At 42.1% G+C, this 26,176-nt stretch overlaps 1 protein-coding gene across 1 annotated transcript in view; it reads right to left on the bottom strand.

Moving 5' to 3' along the window:
• Nucleotides 1–12,125: 12,125 nt before the first annotated feature.
• The window catches only part of LOC138104458 (sucrase-isomaltase, intestinal-like), a 42,751-nt gene continuing 28,700 nt past the window's right edge, over nt 12,126–26,176 (bottom strand). Inside the window, exons 13-17 of the mRNA XM_069003760.1 lie at nt 15,189–15,319; nt 14,292–14,380; nt 13,187–13,255; nt 13,078–13,094; nt 12,126–12,314 (exon numbers count right to left, since the gene is read on the bottom strand). Of these exons, the coding sequence (XP_068859861.1) occupies nt 12,126–12,314; nt 13,078–13,094; nt 13,187–13,255; nt 14,292–14,380; nt 15,189–15,319 (495 nt within the window). The remainder of the gene's footprint in view (nt 12,315–13,077; nt 13,095–13,186; nt 13,256–14,291; nt 14,381–15,188; nt 15,320–26,176) is intronic.

The following is a 26,176-nucleotide window of genomic DNA, read 5'->3' as shown; positions in this document are numbered from 1 at the left end:
ATCCCAGCCTGAGAAGTACTCACTCCACTGAAAATCTCTCTCTGTAATAAATATAATCCACACCAACACTTGAGGAAGTTAATTCTTTAATCCAATCCAATCTTAGGAGACAGTAAAATATTTGTCTGTAGATTCTTGGGTTCACCTCATATCACTTTTAACAGGTGATCATTATTTTTTGTTGAAGTTGTTATCCTTCTCACAAGAAGAAAAAAGAAATTGTCGGAATAGGAAGGAACGAACAGTGTAACCAGAACTTCAAAAAAGTGTAAATGATCCAAAATTACACCTGTACCTCAATGCTCAGAGAGGATAAATAGCCAGATACACACACATCCACATAAACTCCTTTTTTCTTTGATGTCCCTAATACAAATGCTGACCAAGGACTGTCTTGTTTACTTTTACGGAATAAATACGTGAAATCAGAGCCCAAGGCAGATGTATTACTGACTAGTGATTTCCTGTTGTGTTCACTGAAGCTACAAGGCACAAAATAACAAGAAAGGAATAAAATCCAGGTTGTAATACAAGATTGAACAGCATATTGATGCTGGTAGGAGTGTCTTTTTCTGCACTTATTTTTTTAATATATATGTGCAAGTGCCAGCTTAGTCACTGATTTCAGAGAAAACCTGTGAGCACTGGCTGACTCTCCATGTTTATCCTGCAAAGAGCTCTTTACAGAGGTGACATCTCCAACATCTCCATTGCTCTCCAGCCACATCTGTGCTCCAGTTTCCACACCAGTCTCCTTTTACATCATTTATCAGCAAATTCACCACCTCCCTTCTCCCAGTCCTGCTTTTACCCACACTGTAAGGCAGATTAGAGAGAAACCCACTGTACCAAAAAAAGCCCCACTCACAAAAAAAGCCCCACTCACAAAACAACCAAATCCTGTTCCCCAGTCCAGGCCAGGGTGCTCACAAATCACAAATTTGTGTTCTCTAATACACTGGTCTCTTGCTCTCTCTCTTTGCTCTTTTGCCATGATGAGGAACTAACATCCTCATATTTGGAGGAAAACTGAGAGCAGGTACCTCTTTGATGCCATTGCTGGAAAGGCACATGGAAGAGATTGGATTCTGCACAGAACTGGTCTGCTTTAGGGGTCCCCATCCATCCCACATTGTCAAACCATGCAGCAGCTTTTTCTCTTTATGTCTGCAACGGGGTGAGCAGGCACGGGGCTTTCAAGGCAGCATGAGGGGATGACTGCAGTGTGGCCAAGCCCAAGACATCTGTAGCCAGCAGCCTCTGGACCAGCACCTCTGTTACAGCGGGGATACTGCAACACACCTATACCAAACCAGGAGTCCCGTGGAAAAGAAACAAATATATGGACAGATTCTTGCTAGATGTTTCAGAGATGTTTATTTCCCCAGCCGCATGGCCGGGACTCTGCTGAGGAACTCCTACAGTCAGCACCTGAGCTCCTTTTGCCCGCGCAGGGAAACACAAACCAACCCATGGGGAACGAGGCTGACCAGGGGCAGGGAAACCCCGTGCCTCCCTCAGGGCTACATGGCAGGGGAGGGACCCCAACATTTCACCCGTTTTATTTTAATAAAAGGAGAATGAAGACAACTGGATAAACATAACAAGAACAGTTTCAAAACAAAACAAGCCACCCTCCTGAGTCTTTAAATGTCCAAACAGATTCTCTGAAACATCTTACGGCTGACAGAAGGGAGACAGGACTCTCTGGACATGCCTGTGGGGAAACTGAGGCAGGAGAGGGTTCAATCTCTTCCCTCCCCCTTTTCATCCCCCCATCGGCATCAGAGAGGAATTGTAGGGAAATGGAATTGTATAAGGAAGCCATGGGGTGAAAAACGGATTAGAAATAAACTGGGGATAGGGTAAACTTAGGAAAGGGTTCATATTGGGTATAGGGTAAAAGGGGAAATTAGGCTGTGGGTAGGGAAATTGCTGGAATGGATATTGTTTATAATTTTGTGCATAACGGCTGCCTTTGACGGGAATACCCCCAGGCCCAGTAACATTCGCTGCTTGTAAACCCTTCTTTCCTTGCACTATATCAAATTGAACAACTTCCCCATCTCCTACACTTTGCAGGTAATTTTTAGGGTTATTCCTTTTAATGGCAGTTCTATGGATGAATAAATCTTCCCCTGTATCATCTCGTGTTATAAATCCATAGTTGTTTTTGACATTGTACCATTTCACAGTTCCTGTGACTTTCGTTGCTAGAACGTCTCCTATCACGTGCTTGCGTGTCTGTCGTGGGTGCCGGTCCCGCGTGGCCGCCGCCTTGCCGACTCCTGTTACAGTGGGGATACTGCAACACGCCTATATCAAACCAGGAGTCCCGTGGAAAAGAAATATATACAGACGGATTCTTGCTAGATGTTTCAGAGATGTTTATTTCCCCAGCCGCATGGCCGGGCTCTGCCGAGAGACTGTTACAGTCAGGACCCGAGCTCCTTTTGCCCGCGCAGGGGAACACAAACCAACCAATGGGGAACGAGGCTGAGCAGGGGCAGGGAAACCCCGTGCCTCCCTCAGGGCTCCCAGGGCTACATGGCGGGGGAGGGACCCCAACAGACTCCGACGTCTCGGTCAGGCCCCCGCGCCGCGGCCGCTCTGCGCTCTCTGAGCGGCGCTGCTCCAGGGCGTGTCTGGGCTCTGCGCGGCCCCGCGCTGCCATCGCCGCTGGCTCCGTGGCCTGTGAGCAGCTCCGCTCCGCAGACTCCACGCTGCTTCGAGAGCGGCCCCGTTCCGGCTCGGCGCTGCGCTGCGCGGCTTCTCGTGTCGCTGTGGAAACCGCCGCTTCTCCCTGCATAGGGCTCTCTGAGCCGTATGCACAGAGCGGGCTTCCACGCTGACCTCCGGTTCCTGGCTGCTCGTGGCCCACGGCACCCATGGCGCCTGCGGCATCGCTCCCTCACTCGCGGCCGGGCGGCCGGGGACCCTGAGACAGGGATGGGGTCCGCGATAAGGCGCGCGCTTCCGAGGGGGCCGGGCGCATCCAGCGCAGGCACCTCCGCTGGCACGGCTGCAGTCATACGCTCCTGGGGTGGCCGCCACGCGGTCTTGGCCACAGGAGAAGTATGATCTTCTGCTTTAGGGGTAATGGGACCATACAAATGCTCCTCAAGAGCTTCGTTGATTATAAGGGATCCACTGAGAGCTTCTATCGCTAGTCCATCCCTTAGCTTATCGTAGATCTCGTTCCAGAAACACTCCTGATAATATCCAGGAGGTTTGATATCAAAAAGTAAGTCTCGAGAAATATAGGGGAACCCTTTGAAAAGCCAGATAAAAAAGTGTTCAAGATCTCCCGGTTCCAATACTTTTTTGTTTTGTTGTTCAAGGATTCCTTTTACTTCTAGATACATTTTTTTCTGTGGCTCAGAGAGCCCCATTTCCCACGATTCTTCCATAGTCCAGATATGGAATAGCGAAACAAAACCAAGAAGAGGAATCCAAAGTTTCCAGGGTTTACTCACACAAATCAGTCACTTAGGGATCGGGGATCGTTCTGGCCTCAATTCTCCACCATATGTTACAGTGGGGATACTGCAACACGCCTATATCAAACCAGGAGTCCCGTGGAAAAGAAACAAATATATGGACGGATTCTTGCTAGATGTTTCAGAGATGTTTATTTCCCCAGCCGCATGGCCGGGCTCTGCCGAGGAACTGCTACAGTCAGGACCCGAGCTGCTTTGCCCGCGCAGGGAACACAAACCAACCAATGGGGAATGAGGCTGACCAGGGGCAGGGAAACCCCGTGCCTCCCCTCAGGGCTCCCAGGGCTACAGGGCGGGGGAGGGACCCCGACACACCTCCTGTGCAGCCCCTGCTGGTTGGCCCTGCTCTGGGATCTCTAGTGCAGAACCATGACACACAGTGCAGACACATCCTCTGGGTCTCTGCTGTTCCTCCGGTCTGTGCAGCAAGCACTGCTCTGTATGGCTGCCTGCTGCTGGTGTCTGCTCCAACAGAGGTTCTCCTGCTTTCCTCTATCCCAAATACACAGGTCTCACAAACCCTGCTGACATCATTCCTCTGCACAAGGCCCTTCATTTGCACAGTCCATAGACTCAGAGGGGTGCACTTTTCAAGTATTTATTTCATCAAGGACTGTAGTTATGTGCTGTATTCTGCAGCAATGAAGGTGGTTAGTTTATCTATCACCTCGAACCATCTTTCACCCCACTGCCCATACTCTGCTCTTCCTCAGTCCTTTCTCACCATCTTCAGCTACACCTTTTTGTAGCATCTTATCTTCTCCAGCTTCTTCCCACAAAGGAGCTGATGAGCAAGTTGCTTTCTCTGCACGGTGGAGAGCAAACATATCTCACATCAGACCTTACTGCAACCAGTAAAGACTCTGGAGAGTCCCAAGTCTTAAGGTTGCTCCACAAGACCCAGCTCACTTTGAGAAAGCAGCCCTTAGCAGCCAGCCAGAACTGCATTTGTCTTCCTGCAGCTGACATAAACTGGAGAAGTTTATACTGCTCTGTTTGGTGTCATGTCTAATTCAGAAGAACTGTGACCAGGTAAAACCAACTGGATGAAATCCTTATTGAGTGGTCTCAAACTGATTGTTGTGAAAATTGGAGATTCTTGTTAAAGCATGCTGGATTTGCACATGCAACAGTTTGTCAGGAGCAGTTTCCTGTGGAGAACTAGTGTTGGGGACCTTTTTGCCAGAGCAGCCTGTGGCTGAGGCCTTTTCCTGTGGAGTTTTGGAAGCAGAATTAATCTGCTAGGAACTGGCATGGCATTTCTGTCACAATAAGTGTCTTTTGTACATTTTAGTTATGGTGGAAGACAGGAGCAGGAAGTGTCACAAGCACCTTAAGGAGCTCGAGATCAAGCTTAAGACTGCCTGCAATGCCCTGGGAGGAACTTCACTAGCTGGTGCTGGCAACCCAAACTGGAACAGTCCCTTCCTAATTGCCTTACTGGACTATCTGTTTACTACTGAAGCTCTTGTAGTTGCAAATTGCAATTCAGATTTCCCTGAAATATCAACAAAGGTGAAAAGAGGTTTTTCACACAGAGTTGAAAGCATGGGAACAGCTCAGTTTGGAAGCTCTGCCCCACCATGGTGTGGATCCCTCCTATCAGGAGTCATGGTGTAAATTCGAGGGCACAAACTATGTGCTGTGGTAACAGCTGATCTTAACACTGGGGACAGTCTCCACAGGGAATCAGATTCTTGAAAAAAATCCCCCAGTTTCAATAAATTTTCTCTATGGTTCCTGCATCCCAAGATATGCCCAGGCTGCAGTCACAGTTCAGGATGGAGACAAAAGTGAGTGCTCACTACAGCTATAGATCTTGTAGTCTCGGACAATTGGCTGATTTGTTAGATATGATTACATAATATTTAATATAATATGATATTAATATTTATTAGATTATATATGTATTGCATATTATATTAATGGCAGGTTATGTATTGGGCTATGGGATTTAAGCTGACTACTTGGTTGTTACTCTTTTTTTTTCCTACCACAGCTTTGAAAAAAACCTCAAGCAGTGTATGCTGTGCAGAATATGGTCCCATTGAGAACATTTCCAAATATTATCTCCATCTGTGGTGAGACAGAATTGTCAGGATGATTTCTTCTATGCTATTTTAAACACACATCAGTTTATGTTAATACTCATTAACTACTTTTGAAAGTTTTATTTGAGGAATACTGAGTTACAAATACTACATAAGAAAAGATCAGTCATCAGGTTCATAAGCAATGTTTTAATGATCAATTTTTTTTTTTCATTAAAATCTTATTGAGATCAATATCTTGAGGGTCAAGAATGGTAAATTAAGCCAGTGTGTTCTGACCATTCTAGTAAAAACTAATGTTGAGTTCCTCAGTAAGTGGAGCAGAAATCCACAAAATCAGTTTCTGTGGAAGAAAAGAGACACAAAATAATGAGTTATGTTAAGGTAAAAAAAAAACCAAACAGTTCAAAACAGAGATTAGGAAGTGAAACTTGCATTTACACCTTCATGTTTTGTTTAACATATCTGGTAGGTGAGACTGACTTGATGGCAGCATGCATGTTCCTACTGCTGTATTCAATTCAATACCCCTTTTAGAAATTCAGGAATGGTTTAAAACTAATTAATAACATGAATGAAATATTAAATTATAAATACAATATCTGTCGTGCTCGCTCTCTGTTCAATGTTAAATTTAATGTATTTTGTGCTACTCACATAATTTCCATTTTCAGTACTTCATCAGTTTTATCTTTAGGTTTCAGAACTAATAATCTCTTAAAATGCACGACGATTTCCATTCACACCTCAGCTATTTCTTTGCCAGCCCAAAAATTCATGTTAAAATTACTCTAACAGTCTGTGTTTACTTAAATCACTTCTTCAAAGTATCTAGTATTTTCATCTTTCATCAGAAACAGTTCTCCACCACTGCTTAGTGAGTTGGAATTCCACTTATTGAATAATTAGCCTTTTCCTCAAATACAGGGAAAAATCCAGACATAAGTCCTGCAAACCCACTCAAACACTAATCTGAAAATTTCCAGACAGCCAGAAAGGCTACTCCAGATTGCAATACTGCATGGACATTGGGAGCTATGGATGTTGGGAACCTCTGCACTTCCCAGCAGAGGATGCAAGTGTGATAAAAAGAACCTTCCCTATGCCCAGGTCATTTTGTTGTCAGCACAATCCTGGCCAACAGATGTACCCTTCCAACATCCCTGCTGCAGTCACTGTGCAGTTCCTTAAGGCATGAGACTCCAGAGGAAAAAAAAGATAACAGACTCCTAATAATAGGAAGATTCTGTGATATTGAAAATGTCAGATCAGGGTAGCGCTGCATGAATCAGAGAGAAAGAAGTGGCTTATTACTAAGCAACCTGTTTCTATTTATATACAAATAAATATGGCTCAATAAGCACTTAAGCACGCTATTAGGTAAATATGCTTTCTGTAAAGCAAAACCAATGTGGTAGAAGTTAGTTTCTACTGTAGCCCTTCAAACAATGGGGTCTCTGCTTGTTAAAGTATTACACAAAATGTCATCTCACTAAGCCTGTAAGAAAGTGGCAAATTTGCCCTTTGTGTTTTATTTTTTTAATTACATGGATAAGTTTTCAAGATCTAAACCCAAGCTGCTGCTAGTGCTCTTTTCTAATTTTTTTTTTTTTTGAGGGTCAAACCTGAGATAATTATAGGTAGCAACATTGTAACATCTGTACAGGGATGGTGGGAGAGGTTTGACTGAATCTCTTAGAATTGGGGGAGGAATATATTTACCTGGTATAAAAAAACTTAACTTTTGTGCAGTTTTGGATCCCTACAACATCAGCTTGGTGGGTTTTTTCTTCCAGCATTTGAAATAGATCTAAAGTCACAAAGATAATCTTTTGCTCTTAAATCAAATTTTGAATTATACTTTTGTGACAAGCTTATTAGTCTTTTTAAATCATCTTTGTATGTGAGGCTGTTAGTCTGCAGTTATCTTCTGGATTTCTGTGATTGGTACCTTCAAACACATCTCAATGGGATGTTTTCTTTACCCTCCCACATTTATGTTGCTTTCAGCTTGCTTAGAGGCTGTTAAACAATTTCTTCTCTTGAGGCAATACTGATTACATTTATTTATGACATTGTCTCTGAAAGTGAGATTTTTACAATTCTCCAAGGCAGAAATTTATTCTCAGCAATTTTCTTCCTTTACAGATTCCTTCAATAAAACAGATGGTAGTACCAGGTATGTACCAGGGGATCACTCTCTGGTTACAAATGAAACTTAAAATCACTAAGCTACATGGGTAAGGTAACTTAAGATGTGACATTCACTACTTGTTGTCTCAGTTATCTTCCACTGCAGGATGATTTAGTGGCATTTTGCAGTGTTAACACCAGGAGTTCCCTAGATGCAGACCAGTGCTGAGATGTGAATACACATCTCATACAAAGTGTGCACTTCAGCTTGGTGGCTGGTGACAGATACGGGACAACTGGCCTGAGGAAAGGAAGCAAAAGGTTTTGCTCCTTTTGTCTATACTCCTGTGCAAAAGAAAATTGGGATCACAGAGGCTGTTGCAGCTTGGGGTGTACTAGGGGTGTGCAGTCCATCCCCTCTGGAATACCTCCATGTTGGTGCCAGAGGAGCACTGCACAAGCACTGCACAAGTCATGCATCTTGTCTGGAAAACTGAGGCTTGGCACTTTAAGATGCTGAAACTATACCTCTTGGAAGACAGGAAGACGCTCCTTAGAGCCAATTACACTGGAACAATTTTTGAACACCAAGTAATTGCAAGAAAAAATCCACAACACTTCTTTTCAGCAGCAGATAAAAAACTTTGACACGTTTTCTCATTTTATCAGAATGATAAGAATGCCCATAAAACTGCTAACAGTGCTCTCAGCTCATGGACCTGTATCTTCTTTCCAGTATTTCATTAGTTTAAAAATTTGTAAAAGTGGCAGACATTAAGTAAAAGAGAGTGCATATGCAATAGCAAAGATTAAAGTTTCCTAAAAGAGCTCGTGCTTTTTCTTTTGCTTTTTTTTTCTCTCCTAAATGTCAGACTGTTGCATCAAGAACTGGTGTCTGGTTATACTTGGAAATGTAAAGGGGTGTGGATGAGAAACAGTTTCTGTCCTTCACTGACTTCATCCCTCTTCACTGTTCTTCACCCTCCATTCCCTAAGTTTTTTCTTAACCACTCAGTTCAGCTCTTACCCCGCTTATCTCGTAAGACAAAGCATCTCCACGGATGGATCTTCCATTCACAGACACAGCTTGAGGTCTCAGTTTTAGGCCAAGAATGGTAATTTTGTTGTACTTCAGAGTGTCAGCTCCACGGTAGCCATTTTTAACTATTTCTGTCTTCAGGCTTCCCTGGAAAAAGCCACAGAGAAAACTTTAGGACCACGACAGCTCTTTAGAGGTGACTTGCTGTACACTGTTACAAGATTTCATCCTTGTCAGTGAACATACAGAATGTCCAATGTAGACATTAATGTCATAAAGGAAAAAACAACAGTCACATTAATTTGCACATAAGAAAGGTTTCATGTATGATTAGAAACTAAGAAAGTAAATAGCATTTACAACATTCATTGGATTACAAATAGAAAAACATGTCCAAGAAGACATGTTTTTCTATTTTTAATCAATGTAAATTTTGTTCTTGTACCCATTACAGAGTACAGTGGCATATGCAAAGCCAAAACCCAGATACAGGGATTCAATTAGTGACCTTAAGACAGATTTAATTAACATCCAAAACTAACTGCTTTAAAACACTAGCATCTTCCAAAAACACCAGCTGCTAGATATTTTGCTCCTATTTTATATACCACATCTCCTGCTAGAAACCTCTGTTATATATGTTCCCGCTTTAAGGAGACTAAAGGAACATTGTATGTCCACAGAGCTGTGTTTGTTGTACTTTTTATTTACTATACATCCTATATTTAGGGGTGTACCAAGAGGATATACAAAGTCATTAAACTAATTCATTTGGATCACCAGCAACAGTAATTTCCCATACATGCAATGAAGAGGAATCATCATATTTGTTATGTGATCAAAGTTGTTAAGGAAATAAAGATGAATTACACTGCTCAGGAAATTATGGACTGCTATACAATCATGACTTTTTAAAAATATGCCAAGGAGAAACCCATGATGGAACCTTTTGCATAAATTAGCTTATGTTATTTCAGTGGTGCATTGTAGGAGGGGAGCAGGAGCTAGATCACAGTATTTGTAACTTAGGGCTGTGCTTAGACTGCTTATTTCAGGCATCCACACTAAAAATAAGTGCTAAGCCCCAGCACACTGATTTAAACTGCCTAAATAAGGAATGTTGGCTATTATTCAGCAAACAGGGAGAGGCCTCCAAAAGCCTCCAGCAAATGTTGTAGGGTACTTATATGTGGTGTCTTATCCCCCCTGGCAGAGCTCCAGCATAGAGGGAGGCTCAGTTTAGAGAGAGAATCTCCTTATGGTGGTTTATTGCTGTCTCAGGTGTGGCTAAGCAGGAGAGCCAGTTCAGGTGGCCACACAGGCCCAGGAAGCAAGTGTGATGTTGAACTTGGCTCTCAAGCTCAAAGGCCCAAGACAGGACTCTTCAGCAGGCACCATTTTCCCTGACCAAGGTCTAGAACTGGAGGTCTTGGGGAAACAGAATCACAGAATATGCTGAGTTGGAAGGGACTCATAAGGATCATGGAGTCCAACTCCCTGCCCTGCACAGGAAAACAGGATGGTCTGGGTGGACGTGACCCTCTCCTCCCCAGGCATCTAGTGGTGAAAGCAATTGCCCAGGAAGGTCCTGACTTCTTGTTTGAGGGAGTTATGGATGTCACTCAAAACCCCATAAATGCAAAGTGACATGAAGCCCTTGATCTGATGCCAGGAGCCAGGATTTCTGTACTCTGAGCAGAGTCTTATCATCTAGCTCTGATCCTATCAACTTCACCTCTTTTGCCCCCTACATTTTCACCCTGAAATCTGGACCAGTTTTAGGAGAAACTTGCTTTCAGGCTATTCAGTCACTTAGTGCCTAATGCATCCTTTCAGAAGATCCCATTTCATTGGACAACCCTTCCATCACCATTCTTTTAGTATAGTCTGGACCCGCTTGGTACAGGGCAGGGCACACCTGCCTTGTCTGCCACCCCTGGGGATGAGGACTTCCCTGCTCATCCCTGAAGCACAGCAATCTTATACATCTGGATCAAGTATTTTCCTAGCCTGGTGGGCTTCATATAAGGGGGCACTTTGATTTAGGTCATGTAGTCACTGTGAGTGTCAAAAGGGGCATGTCAAGGGAATTAAAATACCAACTGCAGTGAGACAGCAGCACAGAGCAGGAGCTTGAATCATTCTCTGAGACTTAGGTGCCTGCCCTTGTCTTGAATTCTTCTTTATACTTCTGAGTTTTTTAAATGAAAATATAAAATTAAAGGGTCTAATCCTGTGGCTGTTACTTTTGCAACACCCCATGCTGGGTTCAGAGTAAATGCAGTGATGTCAGACCTTACCAGAAAATCTCTCAGGGAAAAAAAACTTATGTGTTCTCCTAAAACTAGGTGTGATTAAATTATTCATCCACATTTTTTTAAGAATATAGAAATGTACAACAAATACTAAGGCCTTCATAGATTTCTCATACCTCTACAATTTGCTATTTGAGATGGACCATTTTCTTTATAAACACAGAATAAAAACCTCAACATTAAAGAATACTGGAATGCAGATAGGGAATTCAGTCATAGATGTACAGGCAGAAGTCAAATATGAGCAATGAGAAATGGAAGTGCCAGAGAATCAACAATCTAATTTGCACAGTTCAGAATTTAATATAAAACTGGGTATTGTTTTTCTGTAGCCTTCCTGCAATAAATTACTATACACAGACTACAGAAAACCAAAGTGATTTTTCTTCCTTTTTGCTGTTGAAACATCCTTTCTTTCTGAAGAAGAATGAACTTTTTTTTCTTGGTAAATCAAGAACAAAGTAAGTTAAAACTAAATTTAAAGTCTACCCATGTGGTATTAGTTCCAGGAAAATATTTCACGAATATAACAGGCTACATAATAAGCCCATTGGCTTATCCTGGACTGCTGTTGCTCTTTCTCCTGGAAGACAGACCTTCTACGAGTAATATCACAATAGAGGTTGACACGATTTTATTGTTTTGAATATTTTCTGTAGATTACTTTGGGGCTTTTAGGAATACATGGCATGAAAATCATGTAATCATGTAGGTTGGAAAATACCTTTAAGGTTATCAAGCTCAACCATTAACCCAGCACTGCCAAGTCCACCACTAAACCATGTCCCTGAGGGCCACATCTACACATCTTTTAAATACCTCCAGGGATGGTGACTCCACCACTTCCCTAAGTAGTTTATTCCAGAGCTCGACAGCCCTTTCAGTCAAGAAATTTTTCCTAATACCTAATCTAATCCTCCCTGGTATAACCTGACCCCCTCTGGTCCTATCACTTGTTACTTGGAAGAAGAGACTGACCCCCACCTGGCCACAGCCTCCTTTCAGGCAGGTGTAAAGAGCCATAAGGTCCCCCTTGAGCCTCCTTTTCTCCAGGCTAAACATCCCCAGCTCCCTCAGCTGCTCATCATCAGACTCGTGCTCCAGACCCTTCACCAGCTCCTCTGCCCTTCTCTGAACACAGGATCTGAGGTCTGGCCTCACCAGTGACAAGTATAGAGGTACAGTCATTGCCCTGGTCCTGTATATTTCTGATACAAGCCAGGATGTCCTTGGCCTTCTTGGCCACTTGGGCACATGCTGGCTCATGTTCAGAAGGCTGGGGACCAAACCATGCCATAGTTTATATACAATATCCTATTTCTTACCAAATGCTAGAGTTGCAGATGAAATATGATCTTTATAGATGGGTTATTGAAATAGGTTAAGGTTTTCCTACAATAACTCCCACAAGTTACTATCATATACTAATGAGCTTATGGCAGATATATTTTATAGTATTTTACTCGACTGAAGCCTTGACTGTTGGGCTTTTCTATAGGTTTTTCTCAGGACATGTCTGTGCAGAACTGAGCACTGTGTGAAAGGCATCAGAGCACTGACCCTGAGCTAATCTGCTCCTGTGCTGCACAGAGCATCTGATCAGCACCGTGGGTTGCCAGTAGCGTGCTGGATCTCTCCGCAGGATGCCCACCATGGGAGCAGTGTCTGTGCTATCAGACAAGGAAATGCAAGCTAAAGAATTAAGACTACGTAATTCTCTACACCACAAAACAAAAACATCAAGTGGTCAAAGTTAAAAGGTTGCTGGGATATCCTGAAGAGAGGAATCTAGCCTTCTCCCACCTGTCAGACTAAAAGTGTTTGCTAGGAAGAAGACAAGAAAAAGGTCCCTTGTCCCCAGGAGCTGCAGCTAAGGAAAAAAAAAAAGTTGAAAAAGTGGTTTTTTTTCAGATTCGTATCACAGCAGGGACATTAATGACATGTATCATTATGATACTCAATGAAGCAAACACAAAACTGCAGGATCATAGCTGGACTATTTTGTAGCTAGCTGTAAATGAAAGCATTAGGTAGCTTACCCGGTTTATAGACTGAACTAGAAGATAAAAAGCTTTCCAGAGAAAAGTTAGACATCAGCACCTTAAAATGGCTACACTAAAATACAACTACCTATATGTAAGTAGGTACCTTGTATGTTGCCACTTACTGTGCTGAATGTATATTTAGCCAAGAAGTAGTTCTCTTTTTCAATAGTATCTGTCAAAACACAAAGCAAGGACGATTGATATCAAAACAGGCAGCAAAATCCATAAGCAGTTCACATTATAGTAGCAAGTGGCTACGGTCAGACTAAGATGATCTGTGGGCTATTTAATCTCTTCCTCTAGTCTTAGGTTGATCTCAGGAGAACACAAGGTGAGAGATTGCCCTGTCTAGCAGACCAGCTGCTCCCAGTGTCACACATTTCTCATATCAAAAGGTTAACTTCAAGAGCAATCTGCTTTTTGCCTTCACAGAATCACGGAATAAGATGACTTAGAAGGGACCCTCAAGGATAATCAAGTCCAGCTCCTGGCCCTGCACAGCACCATTCCCAAGAGTCACCCCATGTGCCCAAGAGCATTATCCAAATGCTTCTTGAACTCTGTCAGGCTGGTGCTGTGACTGCTGCCCTGGGGAGCTGTTCCAGTGCCCAACCACCCTCTGGGGGAAAAACCTTTTTCTAATATCCAACCTAAACCTCCCCCGACACAACTTCAGGCCATTCCCTTGGGTCCTGTCACTGGTCACCACAGAGAAGAGATTGGTTCCTGCCCCTCCTCTTCCCTCAAGAGGAAGTTTAACTGCAATGAGGTCTCCCCTCAGTCTCCTCCAAGCTGAACAGACCCAGTGCCCTCAGTCATTCCTCATATGGCTTCTCCTCAAGGCCCTTCACTGTCTTTGTTGCCCTCCTTTGGACACTCCCTAACAGTTTGTCTTTTTTATATTGTGGTGCCCAGAACTGCCTCCAGCACTAGAGGTGAGGCTGCCCCAGAGCAGAGCAGAGCGGGAAAATCCCCTCCCTTGCCTGGGTTCAGATGCTGTGCCTGATGCCCCCAGGACACAGGTGGCCCTCCTGGCTGCCAGGGCACTGCTGACTCATAGTCAACTTTCCATTGACCTTTTTACTGTTCAACCTGGGTCATTTCTCCACTTATTTCTAGCAGGAGCCAGTGCCATTATGCTGCTGAAAAGGCGGCCTGAGGAGAGCCCTGCATGCAGACACTGCTTCACAGCAGGGGACCAGGCTTACCAATGGAATCACCATCATCCCAGAAGAGAGATCCAGAAGCTTGTCCTTGTTCATCCAGGGCAATAATCAGTCCAAATGGGTTCAGGCGGCTGTTGACAAACATGTTGAGAAGTGTCAGTACAAACCTGTGTGCACTGTCCCTTCCAAGTAACTTAACAAAAACTTCTGAGCACAACTCCCATTTTAACGTTACTAAAAGGGTCATGACAGAAGAATGACGACAGTGTTTACCAAAAGGACTCCCAAAGTGATGACAAAATCTTTGCCTTGATTTGTCACTGAAGTGTAAAATTCCCACCTTTGGAGTGCTCATGTGGACAAGTTCCCCCTTCTTTTGTGGCCTTAATGTATGATAACTGGACAGTCTGGGAGTTAACTGGTCCCCAGTACTACCATAGTATGGTTTCTGCACAGTGCTGTCCCCTCTCTTTCCTATTCAGATTAGCTTCTGAGCATAGGTCAGACTTGAGACCAGCACATCCATTAGCATGGGGAAATAACTTTCCTGAAGAGAGATTTGAGCTTTTCCACCTTGTTTATGGCATTTGATAAATTCGCCCAAGAAGAGTTTTGCATTTCCCCTTGCATACATTTACTCTGAATGACTGACAGCAGGTCAGTGTGCAGCAGTAAGAGGTGCAAAAGCTTTTCTGAGCATAACCACAGAGCCAGGAGTAGGTGTCAACTGTGCTAACAGTGACATGGGTCACCTCTGAGGTGATTTCTCCTAATGAAATGGAGCGAATAGTGGTATAAAAATACTGTACTTATCACTTGGGATGGCAGCTGGGAGCTGCAGATAGTCTCTCTTCTGTACTTTCTTTTGATTGCTTTTTTGACTGACTGCGAGTCTGACCCACATCGTGGCTGCTTGGTGACAAACACAGGTGATGTTACCTCTCAGTAGTGGTTGTGGCTGGTGCCTGTTTTGGCAGAATGTACCCTCCACGGATGTACAGAGGGATCTTGCTCAGTGGGGCAGACACAGTAGTATAGTTCTTCTTCCAGGAATCTGGCACGCTAAGACCCTACCGCAAAAATTAATGCAGTTAAAAAAAATGCCAATCCAGGCACTATACATATACACCACTGAAAAAGAGAGCAAGGGGTACATTTTCATTTCAGTTACATCAGTGAAAAAAACAAACTAAAACATAGACTTCAGGAGTGTTCTTGTAGTTTCTTTTTTAACATGAAAGAGGATCTAGCCCCTGCAGTTATGCATATGCATGAGACAGAAGCATCATGACTGAAAGACAGCAAATGGTCTTTAAAAATGGTATCATTATTTCATATGCTGTGAAAAAAAAGCCACTCATCAAGAGACTGAGCAAAAATAAAAAGAAACTTTTGCTTCCTCTTTTTATACATATGGAGCCTGTCACAATTCAGTTTAAGGTAAGTGATTCATAGTCATTTGGGAATGTAAACTGTAGATTTTCTTCTCTTCTAAGAACAATTCTTCCCCTTTCAAAAAGTAATTACAGCATTCAGTGAGTGAAATTTGTGTGTGTGTAGACAACCAGCATTAAGTTCTCTGCATCATCCTTTTCTGGTTTAATGCCTCAAAACCAGCTGTAGGCAAGACTTATGTACAGAGTAAATAACAGGAAGGCTTTGCTCTTGCCCTCTGTAAATAGTAATAATGATTTATGGCAAGCACCCAGCTTTGGTTTGGATAAGCACCATGTGCATGACAAGTACATGCCAGATACTGGGAGCTGAGCAATGCCAGGGGCAGGCACATAGGCAGGGCAAGGGACACAGGCCACTGTCCCTGTGCCCAGTGCAGCAAGGAGGCTCAGGGGGAGCCACAAGGAGAGTTGAACTGAATGTTCAACTTTGCAGCATCACAGTTTTATGAAAAGAGGAAAAGGAAAGGGTTGGATGAACATCCATCTGAGGACACCAGCCAAATGCTGAAAATGACCAAACTTATTTAAGAATAAGCCTGAATTTCCTGTGAGAACATTTCTGTTCTGCCCGCTTCTCTGCCAGGGGTGCTCAGGAGAGTTAACAACAGCCTGATGATCCTGGGCTCACATTTCTGAAAGCTCTTAGCATCAGCTTAACTGCTCCTGTTGAAGCCAACGCTCGGCTTAGGCTGCAGATTGCAGCAGAGCACTATTGGAAATGCGGTCCTGGTGACGGTGTTAGGAAGCTCAAGACTCATAGTCCCTGAAAAGAGAAGGTACTGGCATGTCCCACAGAGCAGACTGTTCTGCATCTCTTGGAAGTATCTTCCAGAGTGGGGCCTCACCCTGCTCTCACAATATGCCTTCTCTCAAAAGCGATGCATGTGCAAAAGTACATGCACAGGAGGGTTTGTGGCATGTTCTCAGGAGTGTGGCTTAGGTTTCTGCCTCTCCTCTGTGCAGGGAAGTGTATCAGAACAAGAATTAAAAGTGGGGGGCAAAGAAAGAAATCCTGGCACTTTCATGCATGTCTAGGCTGCTCTTGAAAATTCTGTTCACTGTGACTTAGAGCTTTACATAGCAAAACCAGAAAATAAAATGTTACTGAAAGATGTGTAATTTACTCTCCCAGCTAGCCTGATGTAAACTTTTTGTTCTTCTAGTTTCTAGTTAAATACAGATGCTGTGGCAAAAATACTGCTGAACATTGCTGAAAGTTATTTTGCTGGAATTGTACCATTTTAAATTATGTAAAAAAAAAAGTAAGAAAATTAATCTTAAAAATACATACGGTATAGTAGTCGAACCATTGTGCTTCAGGGAAGTATACAGTCACAGATCTTGCTCCCTGTAATTGTTATAAAGAGATTAAAGTCTTTTTTCTTTTTGCATTTCTGATATTACATTAGCTTTATTATATTTGTGCATGGAGAGATGTATGCTGAATATTCTAATAATATCAAATTTTGGATATTATGGCTGAGTTATTGTCCTAGCAGTGAACTAGTGCTGGCTAATCTATAATACTAAACAGACAAGCCTATCCTATTTGGGGGGTTTTACTGCCACATCCCGGGATGAGTCAATGTTACATGATTATTTCATTCTAGTACATAACTCTATGTCTTGCAAATGTAACTGGCCTAGGTGCACTCCTCCAACATCTGAGCAGCCCCAGTGAGGGCTATGGCAGCCTTTGCAAGACAGGGCTTCACATCTGAAGCGGGAGGACACCACTGCTCAGTGCCTCTTGCACTGTTCCGGTCGCAGAAATAGGCAGAGAATAAGCTCTAGCACACAGAGGACACACAGATCCTTCTCCTCTTGTAAAAAATTTAAAGCTGCAGATAAGTAATAATAAATAATAAATGTTTTGCTAATTGCACAATTACTGTACTTTGTTTTGCAGCATGTGTTGTGTCATATCGCTGCAGGGATGGAATCATGCTAAAGGCACTTTGTATTAATAACTCCAGGAACAGCTGGAATCCAAACATACTTCTTCCATTTTTGTCACAAGTTGTTTAATCTCACAAACGGATTAATTTTTACTCTCAGTGTAGATGTCTGCCCCTTTGCAGAATTATGGTTTAGCCCCAAGGACTACCCTAGGAATCTTATGGAGCAAGAAAAACTAAAGGTGGAAGAGAAGAGTTAAGGCAAAGTTACCATTTGACATTTTAGGGGTTTTAGATATACGAAAAACCTTATAAAGTCAAGATGCTCCCCTCTCCATCTTTCCTCTGCAGTATTATGACAACCCTGGATACTCTGGTCTACAGAAAAGTGTGTAACCATCATCTGAGTCATGATGATTTTAGGGCCAGGTTGGATGGGGCTTTGAGCAACTTGGCCCAGTGGGAGGTGGCCCTGCCCATGGCAGGGGGGTTGGAACAAGATGATCTTTAAGGTCCCTTCCAACCCAAACTATTCTATGTCTTTATGATTCCATGAGCCTCACCTTCATGACTCCCTAAATAACAAACCAGTGTGTAAAGCAGTTCCCCATTCTAATTCTTTTTGGATGTCCCACTTGCTCTAATCCTAGGACTCAAGGAGTGAAGGGCAAGTCATCCCTGACCCATCTTCTCTACACAAGCAGATGCCATGCTGCAGTTTGACACAGTCACTGCTGGCCTGCACTGCCAGAGTGTGGGGCTTACAGCTCACCTCTGCCCCTGCCTTGCCAGCTGGCGCAGCCCTGGCTGCCAGCAATGTGCTGCCTTCAAAGTTCTGCTTCCCTCATCAGGCCACAGGCATGCAGCCCTCCTTTTGTGCTGCAGTTCTTCAAAAAACCATAAAGAACTCCTTATCTAGACCCCCTATCATTTTATATATCTTTGTAATGTTCCCTTTTATTCAATTCTTTGCAGGAAGCCTCCCTTGGCTTGTCACTCCCTCTTCATGGGAAGGCTTTTTTCACATCCTTCATCATCTTGCTGGTCTGAGACCCTGTGAAATCTCCTTGTTACTCATCAGCTATTAGAAACCTGTGGGGGTCTGAAGATAAAGGACTGATGAAAGAAATGCCTCAGTGGGGTCAGAATAGTTTTAGATGCAGGAATAAGATTTTTATATTAAATTCACAGAGACAAAAGGGTTAGTTAAAAAAATGTGACTAACAGTGGCCTGTTTATATGTTTGATCATCAGCAACATCTAGAAATATATCAGATATTCTGGCAGCATGCTGATTGCAAACTGCACTAGGATACACCACATGAAAATACTTAGATCTGCTCAGACATACCTTTCCTGTGCTGCCAGCAGTCAGTGGTGGGCAAGGAGAGAAACACACCCTTGCTCCAGCCAAGCAGCGAGAGCCATGACCCCAGTACTGTGCCCAGCACAGCAGATGAAAATGCTGCTTTTTAAAACCTGTCCTGTTAGCAGCTAACATTATCATTATTGTTTCCATAATGACTGCCTTTGCCTGTGATGCTGGGAAACTCCTCCCATAGCCCTTGAGATGCTGCAGTTCCAAAACACTGTGGGTGAGCGGTAATATGGAAACCAGTTTGGTTTCATATCTGTGTGTTTCTTCCTAGCTTGACAATTACTGCTCTGTGTGTGTCCTTGGAAACTGCTGCCAGCACAGTAACAGGAGCACGTCAGGGGCAGCATCCAGCCTCTTTACATCCATTCCTCACTTGGAGTAGAAGGGAAAGGCTGTGCCCCCACTTTCATCCTCCCACTTCAAGTACTGAAAAGCTCTGTACCGTCTGTGCTGCTCAGGAATGTATTCTGCAAGCTTTGACAGTGGAGAGTAGAAGGGGATGGATATGAGCAAACATGCTCTGAATGTCATCCAATGCCCTAAGCATCATTCATTTCTTTTATTCCAGTATGATGGCAGTTTTAATTACAGTACTTGCCTCTTCAAGAACAGGAGCAATCATAAAGGCAGGTCCCCAAAGGAAGGCAGTATCTATTCCATGAGTCTCCTGATCAGAGGTAAATCTATTTTGAAAGTGAAATACACAACATTAATTCACAGTCATTAGGATTTGCCAAATATTTTGATATTACTCACTGTGACAAGTAATTTGCTTCCTCAAAGTATCCTTCAACACAGTCAAATATTTTTCCTGATTGAGGGAATGCCAAAAGCTGGACAAAGGTTCAGATATTTCAGTAATACCTACCATCCCAGAGCAGACCAGAACTCTCACAAAATGATGAAGCTGATATCTTTTCAGAACAGCAACAGTGGGAAAACAATTCACTTTATTTCTGTTCATTGGGCTGAGAGTTCATTGTGGGAACCAATGAGCAGGAGAGGGGCCAGGCCCAGGAGAGGGAACACAGAGAAAAAACACTGTGCTCTGGGATCTAAAGCATTTGTGAAAATCCTTGGATTTGGCTTTCCACACCTTTCACAGATTTACATTTGAAATTGTTTGCAAGACAAACACAAAGCAACATTCATACATATTGTGCTTTTTAGCTGCCTCTCCTGAATGGATGAAAAACCTACGGAATTCAGTCCATTTTACTCAATGCGCTAAAATTGATTTGAATTCTGATCATGTTTTCCAGAATGCTCACAGTCCTGTTTGCCTGGCATCACCTGCCTTCCCTTGGGAAGAGATCTCTACTCCACCATGCTTCATCTAATGAAAATATTGAACAGCACCTGGCAAAGAAGAGACATCCTTCCCAAGTGAGACCTCCACTCATCCAGCATAAAATCCTTGAGAATTTAAATAGGTTTTCAATCATTTGTAAGTCTATTCCTGAGGAAATAATTAATGGATCCTAGTTCTTATAAGAATGTCACACGAAGTGTGTCTCAAATCCTGCTAAAATCAAGGTACCTTGTACCTCCTGACTTCTGCTGCTCCTCTGCCCCCCTGCCACTCCAACAGCACTGCTGCCTTGTCAGAAATGGCAAGTGGTCTGGTTTTCATGCATTTTTGACAAATTCACACTGGCTATTGCATATTTACATATTATTCTCTAAGGACATATAAACTCCTTGTTTAAAAATTCATTTACTGTGTCTGTTTCACGGACTTTGCAGCTGTCTCTGTCTAAAGCCAGGTCTCTGTTGAACACTGGCTGGAGCAGAGTGGTCCCGTGTCAGTGCCCTGCTCTGACACCCTGCCTGCTTGGGGCAAAGGCCCACACCGCACCCTGCCCAGGCTTACAGAAATTTCCCCAAACAAGTAAAGATAACTTGGCAATAAAAAGACACCTATTGAGTGCTCAGATTTCTAAAATATCGCAAACTTAGAGGAGTACAGGAATACACGGAACTTAGGAAAAAATGTTCTTGAAGGCATGCCTTGGGCTCTGCTTGAAAGAAACCTCAATTTATTCAGTTTCTTTTTCTGTCCAGAACAGCAGCTCTTTTGGACACATTAATCTTGGTCATTATTGCATTTTGACATAATGTTTTGTAAATATTTAAAGCAGATTGCCGTTTTTGATTAATTACCTTGTCCTAAAGTTTTTGAAATACAAAACATGAGTTTTTCTGTCATCTCAATAGGTGCTCTGTATTTTCAATTTCACTGTAATAAAATTGTAATACTAATACAATATATTTTGTTGTGGGAGATTTCAGGACAAAAAGCTGATCGAGAAATTATGAAAAAAGAAGAATCAATCATATTTGTACATGGAAACAAGCATCTCACCCTCTAACTCAGCCTAATTTTCTCTTGCAATTATAGCAACCACTAGCACAAATTCAGTAAACAAATGAACTTCCCTATTTTGAAAGTATAAGCCATTAAACCATTAAGCTGTGATCTATGAAAGGTCTTTAATTCTATCTACTGCTTTGTCTGGTTAGATGCTGGCCTCTTTTCTGTCATATTTTCCCCCTGTTTAGCCTTTAAACACAACTTTCCCTTCCACTAATGGATTACCACCTCACAGTCTTTTTAGACAGCTGAGATATTGACGCCTCTGCTTCATGGAGTGAAAGCCTCAGAGGCACCAAATATGCTTATATGAATCTACAGGGATGTTGTTCTTGTTTGTTACTTGAAATGAGCCTCTAAATGTTCAAAATGGAATGAAATGTCCACATGAAATGGCTATTGATTGGAGACTCCCTGCCTGAGTACAGCTGTTTTCATGGTGAGGACTGTGAACTCTTAAGAGCTTCACCTGAAAAAACGAATGCAGGAGTTTTTAGTTTTCCTTTGTATTTTTTACAAGTAAGAGGCAAGGTTGATGTAAACTTCCATCATCCATACACTGAAAATTCTGTTTCAGCTCTCTTTCTCAAAAACCCACATTTCTCCTGTTAGCATCTGGGTCACTTTCTCTACTTGGGTAGACCCACTACTAAACTGCTTAATATTAATTAGAAATAATAAGAAATACTCATTAAGTAATAACAGTGAATAACAGTAACCAGAATTAACTAATAGTAGTAAAAAACACTTTAAAGCCATTTTAGGATCTAGCTATGGCAACATTAGCAAATGATGGGACTAGGATGCCAGTAGGGGCACTGGGAAGGGAAACAGTTTGTGTTGATCTCCTGAAGCCTACCCTACTTACATGCATTTTAGAGGTTTTATTTCCTAGTTATCCCACTCTGGTCCTGCTGACTAAGCTCCCATCAGTGTCTGTAGTGAACCTCTCAGCTCGGTTTCATCCGACAGAAGCCTCTGCTGGCACATCTGAGACTGCTCTACGACTCAAATCAAAGCAAATTTGGAAATTTGCTAATGTGGATGTGGCCCACATAGAGTACAGGTATGCTGGTAATGGTCAGAAAGGCAGCTTTAATAACACTAAAGTAATTCTGTATTAGCAGAGATTAGCTAATATTAATGCCAAAATTAACTTGGGCATTTACAATATTAACACAAATCACACTAAGCAAAAATAGACCTAAAATACTTGAAATAGCATATAGCCAATTCTAAGTTATGAGTATCTACAAAATTCTCCTTAACTTTATCTAGTAAAATAACATTACAGAGTAGAAAAAGGAAGGATACTGCTTTAAAATTTATCAGTTAACCAGTATGCTGAGGAAGCAGAACAGATTTTGTGCATATCGTTTCCATACATGAATTGTCCACATTTTAGAGTAACCTGAGTTTAATTTGCAAGAAATGCCTTACCCTTTAACCAAAATGTTTTTAACCTAAATGGAACAAAAAGAACATTAAACAGTCCATGACATAGCCTGCACCAATGAAATGAAATTGTGGCAGAGCTTCAGGCTTTCCTAAGTATTATTTGCACTCCTTTTGCTCAAGTCTTCACATAAAGCATTCTGAAGTAGAAAATTTACCAAAAGCAGGTAAAAAACCTAATTAAAAGATGAGGACAAGGAAACTAGACCTCAGTTGGTTTCCTGTTTCTTCCAAAAAGAAAAGATGTGTTGTTCCAAAAATCTGAGTTTAATTTTCAGAGGGGCTTTTCAGTCTGCATTTATTAATCTCAGTTTTGCACCTGCTTCTACACTCAAACATCTCTAGCTCTGTTTTCTCTGTGCAATTTGTGGACACAGATGTGTGTTTCATAGACAGCATGCAGATGCAAGTGCTAAATTGGAAAAAAAAAAACAAATGCTATGGATCATTGGACTCTCTGTATGAGGCCTTTTAGCATTCTGGATCAGAATACAGATTTCATTGATTTCATTCAAATATAGAAAATACAGCTATGTGACTCCCATTTTTGAAATAAAGAAGAACTGCGTATTTGCCTAAGACTAGAAATTTTCAGAATTCTTCTTTCTTAAGTTTGTCTTTTTCCCCCACTGGAAACAAATACAGGTTATATAATAATAGAAATACTTTGCACATATATTGAGAGCTATCTTTGTGCCTATAACTTGACTGATTTAATTGTTCAACTCTTCCTTTAAGAAAGAGCATGCAATAATAGTACTGTGACTATTCTCCTAAGGATATCAACTAGTATATACACAAGAGCTCAACTACTTTTGTGAGCAAATTACGATAAAAAAGAGACTCCAAACTCACTCATGCATCAGTGACCGCACCACCGTGCCTCCGTGAACGTGAGACTCGTAGAACAGGGTGTACAAGTATGGCAGGAGTGAGTATCTAATCCGAAGAGTAGCACGAGATATCTTGGCAAATGCATCTCCAAACACTGCTGGGTCTTGTTCCTGTTCAGGAAAACCTTAGATTTGTACTGAGCAGTGAAACAAACAGCAGAGAAGCTGAGTGCAATGTAAGGAGAGCTGTGGCAGGCATGATGCTACAGAAATGAGTGTTTAAATAAGAAAAAGCACTCATTTGCAAACTACAAGATATATTAAGAACAACATCCATTATTCCCAAACTAACGTTTGTATAAAATTCTTAACTTGAAAAATTCCATTGAGTTCAAAAAGATCAGGTCCCACCACAATGTATGTGAGCCCTCTGCAACCACCCCTAACCTTGTGAGGAGAAGGAAGCTGGGGCTCCATGTCTGTGCTCAGGAACAGAAACCCTGCCTCTAGAAATTAATTTATCCTCGAGATGCAAGTCCTCTCAGACAAAGGAGATAAAACACAGGAAAAAAGGAAGACTGATAATCTGAAGATCAAAGTCAAAAGCATAATTGTGTTGGCCACGAACATAAAGGCAAGTCGACTTAAAACAGTAAACTCATAGCCCCGCTGAAGCCAACACATGTGACCAAAGTCACTGTGTGTGGAAAACATTCCATCCACTCAAAGAAACTGGATTTCTCCTCCTGTGTGCCCCATTTCAGAATGTCCTGACTAACAGGGCACCCACACACCAGCAGTGCCCCTCAGTTCCTCGCTGCCAGCGATGCTTTCCTGCGAGACAGGACACACACTGGGTCCCACCATCAAGAGAACACGTTGGAGCAGTTGGAGCAGTCTGTCTGTCTTCATTGGTTGGTTTTGATCTTACTCCAAGGCAGCCTTGACTCTGCCATGGGATGGGATGCAGAGCATGTAGCCAAGGGCAGTACTGATATGGGAAAGTGTTACATCTCCTTTAATTCCTCCTGTCCAACCTCTTCAGTGCTAACCAGCCAGCTTAAAAATCACATGGCTCTCTTTCTCCTTCATGAAATCTTTCCAGAGTACTCAATTTTCTCATTAAAACTGAAGACTATATGACGAAGTCCAAGGATAATGAAACGTAAAAGGAATAGAAGTAACAAAGCCTTTTATATTATCTAGTGCTTTTCAGACAAGAAAAATATTAATTAAACCGTTTGAAATACCAAATGAATTAAGCAAAGTGAATATTTAAGATTTTATTTTAACAATAACCTAATGCTAACTAAATTCAATATTTAAGTAAAATTTCACCATTATTTTGTTTACGTCAGAATCAGTCACTAAGAATACTCCCTGCTGGCTCTGAGCTCCAGAGCATCCATCTATTATTTCAAAAATTGCACTATATTTTTACCAGTGTTCTGACACTGTAAAAACACTGCCTAATTTCACAAAAAAACAGTCATACTTCTTAGATTATGCTGAGTCATCCAAAATGCCTGTTCATTTCTTTCTGTGAAGACAATGTTTTAAATGGATATAAGTAATCCACTAAAACCAAATATATCTCTGAGTTGCAGGACCCATCACATAGACCCATCACTCTCTTCTTGTTTATTTTTATATATTTGTATATATCTATTTTTTAAATATATATTTATTTATATATATATATGGACCTCTAACTTTAGTGGAGAGGCAAATTGAAAATATTTAGCAACAGCTAACACCGCACAGACATTTGTTCTCCTACAAAGAAGTACCTCAGGGATCTACAGGCTAATTGTTGACCCTCTTAATGATACTACTACAGTTTATTATTCCTGCATTTGCCCAATTGCTGAACATCCATCATACTCTCATGCAGAGACAAAGGTCTTTCTGGGAGTGTAAATGTTGCAGCATTTTGATGATGTAACTTCAAATCACTGAAGGTTAGCAAATAACCTGAGCTCCAGCATTGCACAGATCAGTGTGCGGAAGGAAAAAAGCCCAAACATTTACTGAGCAAGCAGAACCATTCATCATGGTTGCAGATAAACATAGAATAAATACAAAGGCTGCAAGACCTGCAAACTTCATAGCTAGAAATGTCCTGATGCTTCTTTCTGTTTGCAACAAGTTTTTAAAGGACTTTTATGGTGTCAAAACCAGGGCATGGATCTGGACTAAGGCTGCACTTTTTCATGCATCTCATGGGCTCTTTAGCCTCTTCTGGCCTTGGTTGCCTCTTGGCTGATAATGCTGTCGCCATTGGTGCCTCTCCTTGGAATTCTCACGTGTTTGTAACTTGCTTAAGAGCAGCAAGGACGGTGTTTAATGATCTCTCTCCCCTCCCTGCAATACTTATTATAATTAGAGATGTGCTGAAACAAAAACTGTAACAATCTAGGGAGTAGGAAGATACACTGACACTCACTGCTCTTAAATAAAACATGGCCTTCAGTAGGTAAAAGATGAAACAGATGAATTTTACCAACAAAGTGAGAAGACCAGTGTTTCTAT

This window comes from Aphelocoma coerulescens, chromosome 1A (genome assembly GCF_041296385.1).
Source record: "Aphelocoma coerulescens isolate FSJ_1873_10779 chromosome 1A, UR_Acoe_1.0, whole genome shotgun sequence".
Classification (NCBI taxonomy): Eukaryota; Metazoa; Chordata; class Aves; order Passeriformes; family Corvidae; genus Aphelocoma; species Aphelocoma coerulescens.
Note: the sequence above shows the minus strand (reverse complement) of the source record. Positions and strands in the feature narration are given on the sequence as shown.